Consider the following 14,761-nt stretch of genomic DNA (forward strand, 5'->3'; position numbering starts at 1 on the left):
AGCCACTGTGCTTGGCTTAATTTTTTTTTTAAATATTTCTGTAGAGACAGTATCTCGCTATGTTGCCAGGCTGGTCTGGAACTCCTGGACTCAAGACCTGCCTCAGTCTCCCAAAGCACTGGGATTACAGACATGAGCTACTGTACCTGGCCTGCAAGCAAACAATCATTATAACAACTTTGAAATGAACTAAAAAAATTTAACATATAGACTGTTTAATTATAAAAATATTAATTATAAAAAGTGCAAAAGTTAAAAAGTAGCTTTAAGCCGGGCTCGGTGGCTCAGCCTGTAATCCCGTGCCTTTGGGAGGTTGAGGTGAGTGGATTGCCTGAGCCCACGGGTTCGAGACCCGCCTGAGCAGCGAGACCTCATCTATACAATGAATCAAAAAATCAGCTGGGCATGGTAGCACATGCCTGTAATTCCGGCTACTTGGAAGGCTGAGGCGGAAGGATCACCGGAGCCCAGCAGGTCGAGGCTGCGGTGGCCGGGAGCGGCCACTGCACTCCAGTCTGGGCAACAGAGTGAGACTCCGACTCAAAAAAAAAAAGTAGCTTTAAAAAGCTAGAGTGGCTGGGCTAGGTGGCTCAGCCTGTAATCCCGCGCCTTTGGGAGGCTGAGGTGAGTGGATTGCATGAGCCCGCGAATTCGAGACCCGCCTGGGCAGGTGAGACTTCATCTTTACAATAAATCAAAAAATTAGCCGGGCTTGGCAGCGCACGTCTATGGTTCCAGCTACTTGGAAGGCTGAGGTGGAAGGATCGCCGGAGCCCAGCAGGTCGAGGATGCGGTGGCCGGGAGCGGCCACTGCACTCCAGTCTGGGTGACAGAGTAAGACTCCAACTCAAAAAAAAAAAAAAAAAAAAAAAGCTAGAGTATCACATGTTCTCTCACTTATATAATGGACCTTGAACATCCAATGCAATACTATAAGAAAATGACTGACAGTAGTGGGAAACTATGGGGGGGGAGATGGGATTAACGGTAGCAAATATCTGTCTGGGGACAGGGAAACACCTCTTATCAACAGGGTGCCTGAATGAAACGTATTTGTATACCTCCTAACCCTTAACTGTACTCCACAACATCATAATAAAAAATATTGATTCAAAAAAAATAAAATAAAAATAAAATAAGTAATCAAAGTGACTATAAATAAGCAAATAGGAAATAAAGAATAATAATTTATTTTTGGTGCAAAGGCACCAAAAATATGGAAATGGAAATATGTACATTATTTTCTCTTATAGTATGATAGGAATGTTTCTTAAAAACATCACAAATAATAGAACTCTTCTATTAAAAATTATGTTCAGGAGAGATATTCAGTCAGCCCACAAGTTCCACGAATTCCAAACCTGTGGATTCCATCAACAGCAGAACAAAAATATTCAAATAAATAAATAAATAGCCGGGCTTGGTAGCTCAGTCTGTAATCCCATGCCTTGGGAGGCTGAGGTGAGTAGATTGCCTGAGCCCGCGGGTTCGAGACCTGCCTGGGCAACTTGGTGAGACCTCATCTCTACAATAAATCAAAAATTAGCCGGGCTTGGTAGTACATGCCTGTAATTCCAGCTACTTGGAAGGCTGAGGCAGAAGGATCGCCGGAGCCCAGCAGGTCGAGGCTGCGGTGGCCGGGAGCAGCCACTGCACTCCAGTCTGGGCAACAAAGTGAGACTCCAACTCAAATAAATTAATAAATAACGACACAACAATAAAAATAATACAAATGAAAAACCTCAACAAGCCGGGCTCGGTGGCTCAGCCTGTAATCCCGCGCCTTTGGGAGGCTGAGGTGAGTGGATTGCCTGAGCCCGAGGGTTTGAGACCCGCCTGGGCAGCGAAACCTCATCTCCACAATAAATCAAAAAATCAGCCAGGCGTGGTAGCGCATGCCTGTAATTCCGGCTACTTGGAAGGCTGAGGCGGAAGGATCGCCAGATCCCAGTAGGTCGAGGCTGCGGTGGCCGGGAGCGGCCACTGCACTCCAGTCTGGGCGACAGAGTGAGACTCCAACTCAAATAAATTAATAAATAACAACACAACAATAAAAATAATACAAATGAAAAACCTCAACAAGCCGGGCTCGGTGGCTCAGCCTGTAATCCCGCGCCTTTGGGAGGCTGAGGTGAGTGGATTGCCTGAGCCCGAGGGTTTGAGACCCGCCTGGGCAGCGAAACCTCATCTCCACAATAAATCAAAAAATCAGCCAGGCGTGGTAGCGCATGCCTGTAATTCCGGCTACTTGGAAGGCTGAGGCGGAAGGATCGCCAGATCCCAGTAGGTCGAGGCTGCGGTGGCCGGGAGCGGCCACTGCACTCCAGTCTGGGCGACAGAGTGAGACTCCAACTCAAATAAATTAATAAATAACAACACAACAATAAAAATAATACAAATGAAAAACCTCAACAAGCCGGGCTCGGTGGCTCAGCCTGTAATCCCGCGCCTTTGGGAGGCTGAGGTGAGTGGATTGCCTGAGCCCGAGGGTTTGAGACCCGCCTGGGCAGCGAAACCTCATCTCCACAATAAATCAAAAAATCAGCCAGGCGTGGTAGCGCATGCCTGTAATTCCGGCTACTTGGAAGGCTGAGGCGGAAGGATCGCCAGATCCCAGTAGGTCGAGGCTGCGGTGGCCGGGAGCGGCCACTGCACTCCAGTCTGGGCGACAGAGTGAGACTCCAACTCAAATAAATTAATAAATAACAACACAACAATAAAAATAATACAAATGAAAAACCTCAACAAGCCGGGCTCGGTGGCTCAGCCTGTAATCCCGCGCCTTTGGGAGGCTGAGGTGAGTGGATTGCCTGAGCCCGAGGGTTTGAGACCCGCCTGGGCAGCGAAACCTCATCTCCACAATAAATCAAAAAATCAGCCAGGCGTGGTAGCGCATGCCTGTAATTCCGGCTACTTGGAAGGCTGAGGCGGAAGGATCGCCAGATCCCAGTAGGTCGAGGCTGCGGTGGCCGGGAGCGGCCACTGCACTCCAGTCTGGGCGACAGAGTGAGACTCCAACTCAAAAAAAAAAAAAGAAAGAAAAACCTCAACAGTATAACAATTATTTCATAGCATTTACATTGTACTACGTATCATAAACAATCTAGACATGATTACTCTATAGGAAGCTGTGTATAGGTACATGCAAATATGACAACATTTTATATTAGGGACTTAAACGTCCTAGGAATTTGCTATCTGAAGGGGTCCTGTAACAAATCCACCATGGATATCAAGGCATCACTCTTATGTTATGTGGAAAAGTTATGCTCATATTTAAGCAAATGTAGGATATATTTGAAAGCAGTATGATTCTAATTTTATAAAATATATTCATGTATGCACATTTATACCATAAAATAAATCTTAAAAAAAAAAAAAAAAAGCTAATTAGGCCGGGCTCGGTGGCTCAGCCTGCAATCCCAGCACTTTGGGAGGCTAAAGCAAGTAGACTGCCTGAGCCTGAGGGTTCGAGACCAGTCTAGGCAACTTGGCAAGACCACGTCTCTACAATAAATAAAAAATTAGCCGGCTGTAGTAGCACACGCCTGCAATTCCGGCTACCTGGAAAGCTGAGATGGAAGGATCACCGGAGCCCAGAAGATCAAAGCAGGGGTGGCCATGAGCATGCCACTGCGCTCCAGCCTGGGCAACGGAGAGAGACAACAACTCAAAAAAAAAAAAAAAAAAAAAAAAAAGCTAATTAAAAAAGTATAAGTTCTACCCCAATATCAATCCCCCAGAGGTAACTACTGCTATCAGTTGGCATATTTCTAACTGAATTTCTTTTAAATGTGAATTCCCCCACATACCAGAGTATATATATACAGTTTTAAGAATAATAATATACCCATCAGGTTCCTGTCAGATGCAGAATACACTCAGCAACCTTAAAACCTTACCTGTCAAAAGCTATCTTTGTCACCCTCATACTTAATAGTTTGGGTAAAATGTTTTAGATTAGAGAAGATTATCCTCAGAACCTGAAAGATATTGTTACACTATTCTCACAAATGAAACACTGGTGGGCAACCCCCCTCGGGTCCCCTCCCGCTCTGGGAGCTTTTCTGTTTTCTCAGTAAATCCTGCTTTTCAAAAAAAAAAAACACCGGCAGTTAGAAGTCCCAGTTCTTTGTGTAACACCTGTTTTTTCTCTTGGGGAACCTGTCGTTTCTTCTTTGTCTTTCGTGGTCTAAAATTTCACAACCAAGCACCTTGGTAGAGTGGTGGTTCTCCTATCAAGACAAAGACCAACGCCCCCTCCTTGAATATGGGCGGGTTCCAGGCTGCTCAAACGACAGTGCTCAGTGACAGTGACACTCTGACTGCCAAGGCAGGGTGATGAAAGGCCTTGAGCTTCCGCCTGGTTCTCCTGGGCCGCTTGCTTTGAGGCAACCAGCCAGTCACGCAAGCCTGGGCGATCCCATGACTCACATGAAGAGGGTACAACCTCAGCTGAGCCCAGCCTTCCAGGGCCGCCTGCCAAGGTGACAGGCATGTCAGTGGGCTCTCCAGGTTAGCCATCCGCCAGCTGAGTGCCACTGAATGATTTCAGGTGAAGCCACAGAGAGCAGAAGAATCATCCAGTTGAGCCCTGCCCAAATTCCTGACTTAGAGAATACATCAGCTAGAACAATGGCTTTGGGTAGTTTATTATGCAACAACACTCCTATCACCAAGAAAAGTACTGCTTTTGTACTAAACATCCCTCTTTTAAACTCAAGAGAACACCTCCAGTCCTCCCACTATGCTTTTCGGTGAACAAGTCCAGTTTCAGCCAGGCTCGGTGGCTCAGCCTGTAATCCCGCGCCTTGGGAGGCTGAGGTGAGTGGATTGCCTGAGCCCACAGGTTCGAGACCTGCCTGGGCAACTTAGTGAGACCTCATCTCTACAATAAATCAAAAAAATTAGCCAGGTGTGGTAGCACGTGCCTGTAGTTCCAGCTACTTGGAAGGCTGAGGCGGAAGGACCACCAGAGCTCAGCAGGTCGAGGCTGCAGTGGCCAGGAGTGGCCACTGCAGTCCAGTCTGGGCAACAGAGTGAGACTCCAACTCAAAAAAAAAAAAAAAAAAAGTCCAGTTTCATTCTTTCTATTTGTACCATTAGAAGATTTTTAAGCCGGGCTCGGTGGCTCAGCCTGTAATCCCGCGCCTTTGGGAGGCTGAGGTGAGTGGATTGCCTGAGCCCGCAGGTTCGAGACCCACCTGCGCAACTTGGCAAGACCTCATCTCTACAATAAATCAAAAATGAGCTGGGCATGGTAGCGTGCGACTGTAATTCTGGCTACTCAGAAAGCTGAGGCGGAAGGATTGCCGGAGCCCAGCAGATCGAGGCTGCGGTGGCCGGGAGCGGCCACTGCAATCCAGTCTGGGCGACGGAGTGAGACGCCAACTCAAAAAAAAAAAAAGACTTTTAGTTTACCTTCCTAAAATTTATTATTTTTTTAACCCGATCATCATGTCACAAGTAAATAATAGTAATTGCCACTGGAATCTGTTAGTCTTCAGTCTAAAGAAGAAACACCTCAGAAATAGCAATTATACTCAGAAATGTTACAGTGAACATGTTTGCTGAACCCATAATTAGGATATATGGCAAGGGCAAGTATTTCTAATTGAGACTTGTGGAAACTGTTGTAAATACACTATCAGCAGCTTATCTCTGCCTCTGATAAATACATTAGCCCACCTGCTAGAAGAGGGGCCGTTAACAGGGGAAATAACTACCTGATGGAGAGATGGAAAGATCTGAATGGATGGCAATAACACAGCAGTTGTCATCAATATTTACTGAGCACTTACTTTACATCTGGTATTGCTACAACTATATTACCAGTACCTAAAATGATGTCTGGAACCTCTAAGAGTTCAATAAATATATGCCCAATAAATGAATCTTTATTTCTCAATAATGTCATCAGATGTGCACATAAGGTATAAAACTCAGGAATGAAGAAAACAACTATTGTCCCAACTACTTGGGAGCCTAAGGCAGGAGGATCCCCTGAGCCCAGGAATTCAAGGCTACAGTGAGCTATGTGGGACACTGCACTCCAGCAATGGCAACAGAACGAGAATCCATCTCCCAAAAAAATTAAAAATTAAAAAATAAATGGAGAGACAGGCACAGAGATGTCAACTTGTTCAAGTCAGTGGTCTAAGTTAGAAAATAAAGGAGGCAGGGTCAGAACCTAGGTTACAGGTTCTGTAGGTCTACAGGTCTACAGAACCTAGGTCTCCACTACCCATGTTCTTAACTACCTGATACTGGCTTACAGTAAGAAGAGGGAAAAGATCTCAAAAGGTGGAAAAAGAACTGGAGGCTGTGGGTCTGACAGTCATTTGGGATCAAGGTCAAGGAGCTACTCAAGAAAACTTTTGTCTGGGTCAGTGGTACACTTTTTTCCATCATATAACCCTTCTGATAGCTCTCACTTAATTCTTTATAAATTACCCAATGTCTACTTCATGACAGAATGGTTCCAGCCACTGTGAAAGTCAAAGTGGACACTGGCATGTGCATATTCTTCCATCAGTACCATGGGCTATTTCTTAGAAAGCATCTAGGAAAACACTCCTGCCTTCCTTCCTGGAGCTCTGAAATGTGGATGTGAAAAATATTAAGATAACCAGGTACATTTAACCAAACAATGAAAGAACAAAAATAGGAAGTGTTGTTTGAATGCAAATGAAGGTATTTAATTCATGTCTGCCAAATAAATGTCTTTGAAATATAGTATATGCAGTGACAACACATGAGGAACCCAGGATAGTCAGATTTTTGTAGTTCTTAGTGTTAAGAATAGTGGTAAACTGTAAGGGGAAACACTGCAAATGTGAGCTTTCCAAGTAGTGAAATGCAAAACTAACAGGCTATACTACAAGAGTAGGTTACAAATAGGCTCAAAGAACAACTGGACATAGAAGTAATAAGTCTCACCTAGCAATCACTACTGGATTGTAATATAACCTGTGGACAAATATAGATAATGCAATAATCCAGCTACATTTCTAGAATGATGGACTTGAGCTAGAAGACACAATCCAGCTAGGGGGCATAAAAGGAGCCACATGCCTTCCATGAAGGGCAGGGGCAGCGAGCAGTTAGAGGGTCTTTACCACTCCAGCAGGCTTCCCTCCCCCACTCCCCGCCACAAGTCACAGGTCTGCGAAAGAAGCTCGCAGCTATTCATTTGTTAATAAATATCTGAACATCTTCTATATTCCAGGATCTGTTCTAAGGGCTGAAAATATAGCAGAAAACATGGCAGAAAAGGTCCCTAACTTCATGAACTGTATATTCCAGCAGGGGAATTATATAAATAAAATTTAATTATATCACAAATTATCTTACAGTTTCAGGCAGTAACAAGTGTTATGAAGAAAAGTAAAGCAGGTAAGAAGACTGAGAATGGGTCCTCTATTTTATTTTATTTTATTTTGAGTTGGAGTCTCACTCTGTCACTCAGGCTGGAGTGCAGTGGCACGCTCACGGCCACCCCATTGTTGACCTGCTGGGCTCAGGGAATCCTTCCACCTCAGCCTTCCAAGCAGCCAGAACTACAGACATGTGCTACCATACCCGGCTAATTTTTTCATTTATTGTAGAGACGAGGTCTCACCAAGTTGCCCAGGCTGGTCTCAAACCCCTGGGCTCAGGCAATCCTCTCTCCCCAGCCTCCCAAAGTACCGGGATTACAGGCTCAAGTCACCATGCCTGGCCCTCTTTTTTAAATACCGTGGGTCCAGGAAGGCTGAGGATAAGACAAAATAAAAATCAAACTAAGTCATTAAACAAATAAATTTCCTTTTAAAAAAACGTAACTGGTAATTAGCTGGGCATGGTAGCGCACACCTGCAGTTCCCACTACTCGGAAGGCTGAGGCAGAAGGATCACTGGAGCCCAGTAGGGCAAGTCTGCGGTGGCCGGGAGCGTGCCATTGCACTCCAGTCTGGGTGACAGAGTGAGACTCCAACATACACACACACAAAAAATTTCCCAGATTAACTAGAAAAGCCAGATAAAAGACCAAACCAAACCAAGCCAAACCAACACTACCTGCTCCAGGGCATCTGTGCTCTGTTGTGATTAGGGGGATGTATTCAATTAAGGGATATAAAAGGGCAGGCCCCAGGATGCAGCTATGGGGTCTCTACCCACTCCCAGCATGCTCCCCTCCCCCAACTCAGTCATAGGCCTGAGAAAGAAGCATATATAAAAAATGAATATGACAGACATGGGCTCAAATCCTGATCCATCATGAACCGTGTGGCTTCAAGCAGATCACGGACTTAGATTTCCATGTGAGTAAAAACAAGGAAAATACGAGCAGTACTTACCTTCAAGGTTTGGCCTTTAGACTGAGTAAGGCAATGCTTACATATGAAATGGCTGGCACTACATTTGGCCTGCTGTAGTGTTCCCTGTATGAGCAGGCTACAAATTTTAAAAAGATGAAGGTACTACAGTAGAACATCAACTACTAAATGTAGAGGAGGTAGATTTGTTAGAAAAATCCAAGCCTGGGCCACATAGCGAGACCTCATCTCTACAAAAAATAAAAAAGTTAGCCAGATGTGGTGGTGCACATGTGTAGTCCCAGCTACTCAGGAGACTGAGGCAGAAGGACTGCCCAGGAGGTCAAGGCTTCAGTGAGCCATGACTGTGCCACTGCACTCTAGCCTGGGCACCAGTGAAACTATGACTCAAAAAAAGAAAAATCACCATGTTTCAATCACAAAACTAGCAACTGATTCAAGTGGGACTGAACTCTCAGTGGATGGTAAACTATCAAAGTCTCTCTGCAGGGGTCATTCATTAATAAAAAGAAGAAAATCTGGCTTTACAGAGGAGAAACCTGATGGATGTCATCTAAACCAAAGTCAGCATCACCAAAAATGAAACAGAATGCTAACCTGAGCCACCAAATGTGATGCACAGAAAAGAAGGAAACATCATTTACACAATGTTACTCCCCTCCAAACACACATACACTAACTCTAAACATGAAGAAATATATCTAACAAATCCAAATTAGCAGACATTTGGCAAAACTGGCCTGGATGCTCCAAAAATGCCAGTGTCATGAGATGCAAAAGAATAATAAGGAACTATTCCAGATTAAAGGATATTAAAGAGATATGACCACTACAGTCAATGCATGCTCTCAAATTGGATACTAGAGGGGAAAAATTGCAATAGAGAATATTACTGAATAATTGACAAAAACTGAATACCAATTGTATATTTAATAATAATGTTATGACTGTACTATAGCAATCTAAGAGACAGTCCTTGATTTTAAGAAATACATACGACTTTATTCAGGAGAGAGGAGCATGAGAAGAAGACAGAAAGCAAAAGTGAAGGGGGGGACAAAAAGAAGCAGGTTAAAGTAGGTTAAATATACAGTTAGAAGGAGTAAGTTCTGTTTCTGATAGTACAGTAGGGTACTATAGCTAACAGTAATTTATCGTATATTTCAAAATAGCTAGAAGAGAAGAACTGGAATGTTCCTAAAATGACAATAGATGCTTGAGGAAATGGGTATCTGCAATACCTTGATTTGATCATTACACACTGTGTGCATCTATCAAAATATCATTTGTATCCCTCAAATCTGTACAACTGTCACATATCAATAGAAAAAGGAAGAAAGCAAAAGTCTGAAAGTGCTAACAGTTGGTGACTAAAGAGAACATGAGCGTTCTCTGTATTATTCTTGCTGTTCTTCTGAGGTTTACAATTATTTTACAAAGAAAAGTTAACAATTTTTAAAAACATGAATATACAATTTCTGCCCATAAGAATGTTACTATCTACGGAGAAACTATTCCAGCAACTATAATGAAGAGTTTTACAGTAGAAGTATGATCCAGTTTGGTAGAAGACATTGCTTTAATCAGGAATCGTCAGAAGTTTCACAGAGAAAGGTAACCTGGACTTTGAAAGATGGGAAAAAAGGGCAGTTAATGTCATCTACAAGTGATAGATAGTGAATATCCGATTATCTGAGAATATACTTACCAGACACACTAATCCTGATCAAAAAAAAAGAAGAAAAATTGGCAAAAATAAAATGACTGACACAGTGATGACATCTCCATGCTAAAAGGCAGCTGGTCTCTAGAACCACACAGTAACCAACTGACACCACAACTGGGCACAACCCTGCCCCAATCAGCGGCCTGGTAACTCAACTTGGTGATTCAGCTTCAAACAAGACTAGGTCTGATTAGCCTTACCTCCTACCTAATCATCCTGCAGAGCTGAGACCAAACTCATGCATAACCTCTGTTCTAGAACTCAAGAGCTTTGTGTGTGTGTTTCAACCAAGAGAGGGAAAAGTGACGGGGTAAATGGGACAGATAAGGCTAGTGGCTGAAGCAAAGGCCTTAAAACAGGCCAGGTGCAATTCAGAGGCAGACTGACTCAAGGACCAAGGGGTGAGCCAAGATGTGAGGGAATGGACACTCAGGAACAGAGCAATTTGCCCTTTGGGGGCTGGACCACCACAAGCATGAACTGAACCAGGGATGAGGAATGGTGGTAACTCCCTCACCTAGCACAGGTCTGCAAGTCTGGCTGTTAGCTGGGGTTCTGAATCACAGCAGCTAAGCTCAGGCCCCTTCCCAATCTCCTTACTACCGCCGGGCGAGACGTGCTATCCGCTCTATGCCCTAACTGTTCCTGAGGAAACAGTAAATACATCCTCCCCTTACGTCGCACATCTGCTTTTGTTACTTCTAAAGGGGGACTATAACTGCAGAGAGAAATAACATGGGGGATAAATGACCCTTGAGTCACCTCTTATTAAATACAGGCATCATTTTAACTTGACCATCCTCATCAGCATGGAACTTGGCACACTCTTACCCTTGGCAGAGGGTTAAAGTATTTTAGGGGCCTTTTATTTCCCTGTGAATTCTCCTTAAAACTTCAGGCATGTTCACTAACCTTTATCTGTCCTGTGTCCTAAAGAAGGAACAATCACTTTGGAAGGAGGATCAAACATAGTCAGATACGGACAGTTCACTGATCCTTGACCCCAAATAATCTCTACAGGTTCTTTACAATACTAAAGAAACCAGAGGATTCACAAGCAAGTCTGAGTTTCACTATAATCTTATCAACAGTAGGTCTACATTTTATCTTGTTATGTTCCATAGCACCTAGCAAATAAATACTCTGTGCTAGTAAAATTACTGCTATTGATCAAAAATTCTAGGCTAATATTCCTGACACACAACTCTAAGAAAAGAGAAGATAAAGTCCTACTAAAAAGCTATTCATTCCTTATGATTACATGTTTACAACCAAAGTACATGATTTTTGAATGACGAGAAGTATCTTCATTTCTGGAAATAAGTTTTTCCATGTTCACAGATTTAACATTTTACTTACCTACAAGGAAGTATATTTGACATTTATTAGAAAGGTGGCAATAAAGGGCTTCAGTAAGGAAATTATACAAAATACTAACCAACAAAATGACACATTTGCTGATTATTAGTTTATAAGTCAATCCCCATAAAACCTTACTTAATTTCCACCAGCCAAGGAGTAAGCAACCTGGAAGCAGAAAAAAACGCAGCTAGCCGGGCTCGGTGGCTCAGCCTGTAATCCCTCACTTGGGGAGGCTGAGGTGAGTGGATTGCCTGAGCCCGTGGGTTCGAGACCCGCCTGGGCAACTTGGCGAGATCTCATCTCTATAATAAATCAAAAAATTAGCCAGGCGTGGTGGCACATGCCCGTAGTTCCAGCTACTTGGAAGGCTGAGGCAGAAGGATCGCCAGAGCCCAGCAGGTCGCGGCCACTTGTACTCCAGTCTGGGCGAGAGTGAGACTCCAACTCAAAAAAAAAAAAAAAGAAAAAAACGCAGCTGTGTCTGGCTAAAAACTATGAGAAACACCTCTTATCAAAGAGATGTGCTGTTCAAAAAATGTTAAATGTCATGATGAAACCCTCTGTATGCATTATTTATGGACTTCGAGGTTTTTTTGTGTGATTTGGAAGCACAAAGCCAGTTTCTTCTGTCAATGAAATTTTGTTCCCACTTTCAGCGTTAGTAACAATGGTTTAAAACAGCAACAAAAACTACCCACAAAATACTCCCAGGTCTATAAAAACCAAAAGATTTTATGTGAAATTTGTACACAGAAGCCACTCAGAGTCCATTCATTAACCATTGATAATTGTGCTTCCCTTCTGGCAGGCCTTATGTTCTATAGCTTCTCTTGGAGAGTGAGACAGAGAATTTTTTCAAGAACATAGATTTGGTTGGTTTCCCACATTAAACTCAGCACCAAAGTCAAACAAAGGTGTGTAATGACACACAATGACTTACGGCAAAGTTATATGCTTCACTAAACTTTAAGTCTGCTGATTTGCCACACACACTTTGATTAACAAGTGGTTGAACATCATTCTTGTGGATAAAATACACTATTAAATTTGGGATAAGAAGTATAATAGACTCAATGATTAAATATCTAGTCATAATGTGTGAGCTTCCTAAATAGTAGAAACCAACATTCTACAGCAGTGCTACTCAAGGGTAGCAGGTCATCAAACTATGACCAGTCCATGACAAGATCTGGAGTCTGTGCCGGAAAGTAATTAACACTGAGAAAGTCTCGCTATGAAGAACACAGAAGAAACAGTGTGCCTAGTGACACAACTGATTTACATGCCAAGACAATCGTACCATCTTTCCACTGGTAAACCACATGTTGAATAACCTACTTCTAGAGTATGAAAGCGCTCTTTTAAGAATGTATACATACAGACACAGTTTTCACAAAATATTTAACATGTAAATACCTGTTCCTGTAGGTCGTAGTCATAGCTGTCATGCAGCAGAAGACTGAGGACATACCGAGTATAAATCATGGCATCGATGCCACATTTCTCGAGCTCTTGTCCCAGCCAGGTCTGCACTGGACCCAAAGCATGAAGCAGAGACATTTCAGAAACAGACACAGGGCCTGGATAAGAACTTGAGGAGCTTTCAGATGGCAAACCATCCACAACAACTGTACAGATAGGGTGCATGAATTTAAGTTGCTGACATCCTTAAAATGTGAAGCATTTTCTGCAGTTGATATTCTGTTGGTATCTGGAGGAGATTTTCACTCCAGTAAAAAGGAGAGATGCTTGACATCTAGAATAAGCATTTATTTTTGCTGGTAGTCAGCCATCTAAAATAGAATTTCTCTCTTCAGGCATGACCAATAAATCAACATCCTGATAGCAACACACATGTAGATGTGATTTTCTACTTTACTTTCACATTGAGGCCAAATGGAAGTCTCCGGCAGAACCTACAGAAATAAGAGGGGAAAAAAAGGTATGCATTATATACAGATATAAATTAAAGCATTAATCTTTTGAAAAAAATCAAATTACTTGTTCCTCTTTATTAAAATATCTTTACTCTTAGGGTTAGACACAGTGGTTTACACTTGCAATCCCAGCACTCTGGGAGACCAAGGTGGGAGAAATGTTTTAGACCAGAAAATCAAGATCACCCTGGGCAACATAACATAGTGAGATCTCATCTCTCCAAAAACAAAACAAAAGATCTTTGGTATCTTAGGACACGGATTTGTTTTTCCCCCTGTAATCTCTGACATTTTAAAGTTTTAAAATGAACCTGGGCACTGCAGCATATGCCTACAGTCCCAACTCAGGAGCTGAGGCAGGAAGACTGCTTGAACCCTGGGGTGTGAGGCTGCAGCGTGCTATGCTTGTGCATGTGAACAGCCTCCGCACTCCAGCCTTGGCACACAGTAAGATCCCATCTCAAATAAACAAACAAACAAACTTTTAAAATGATACTGAGAACTTTTTAAAAGCTTAATATCATTTAAAAGAAAGGAAAATTCAGACGCTTATGCTTTGCATGAGCTCAACTATACTTACGCTTACTTTGCTATTTCAAGAGACTGGACTAGTAAAATTTTGTTTCTGTAATGCTGAAAGAATTTACATACTGATACATCACTAGGTCATATCTAAGGATAACAGAAGTAAGCAGCTGGAGAGTAATTTCACTGAAACACTGGTTAAAAATTAGTCCTTTAAGTTTTATGCAGGCAATTAGTTACTTTGTATGGCTCAAAACTTTAGGACTGGTCATCATTTATTTCACAAAAATCAAGGTGAGGCACCAATTTGTTTTACCAGCCATGCCAGGCTATATGATCATACCTATTGAAATTCTTCTTCTTATATACCTAGGTTGAATTTGTGATCATTTGTGATAAATGACACTTTCAATTTAATAGCTTTCCCTCCTAAACCAACATACTTTCAATATGTCAAACTAACCTTACTAAGTTATTTATTTTTAATTTTTAATGGGAATAGGGTGCTGCTATATTGTCCAGGCTGGTCTTGGGAAATTCCTAGCCTCAAGTGATCCTCCCACTAATCCCAATGGGCCAGGATTACAGGCATGAGCCACTGTATCAGCCAATTAAATCATAATATTTTTCATGTAAGAGTTCTGATGAATTTATATCACTAGAAAATGAAAACTAACATAGTGAAAGGTATGTTCATCAGCTCAGTTTTTGCGTGAATTTTAACAGACGATAAGAGGGCTACTAAAACTGACTTTGAAAGAATTTTTAATAAATGTTAGTAAAAGCATCGAGTCAGAAATACAAACACTCTTCCCCAAAAATTTAAGACTGAGTTTCTTGAATTTTACCTATAACTGTGGTGTAAATTTAACGTACATTGAATATAAAGAAAA

General features: G+C 42.4%; 1 protein-coding gene across 2 annotated transcripts in view; it reads right to left on the bottom strand.

Annotated features, from left to right (window-relative positions):
• The window catches only part of KIAA0232 (KIAA0232 ortholog), a 56,072-nt gene extending 42,735 nt beyond the window's left edge, over positions 1-13,337 (bottom strand). The window contains exon 1 of one of the 2 annotated variants that reach the window (XM_008056212.2): positions 12,823-13,053. In XM_008056212.2, coding sequence (XP_008054403.1) covers positions 12,823-13,053 — 231 coding nt within the window. Of the gene's footprint in view, positions 1-12,822 lie in introns of both variants that reach the window. The other variant, XM_008056210.2, reaches the window with a different exon arrangement.
• Positions 13,338-14,761: the final 1,424 nt, after the last annotated feature.

The sequence above is a fragment of the Carlito syrichta genome, unplaced genomic scaffold, assembly GCF_000164805.1.
Source record: "Carlito syrichta isolate Samal-C Ts95f unplaced genomic scaffold, Tarsius_syrichta-2.0.1 Scaffold302277, whole genome shotgun sequence".
Taxonomy (NCBI): domain Eukaryota; kingdom Metazoa; phylum Chordata; class Mammalia; order Primates; family Tarsiidae; genus Carlito; species Carlito syrichta.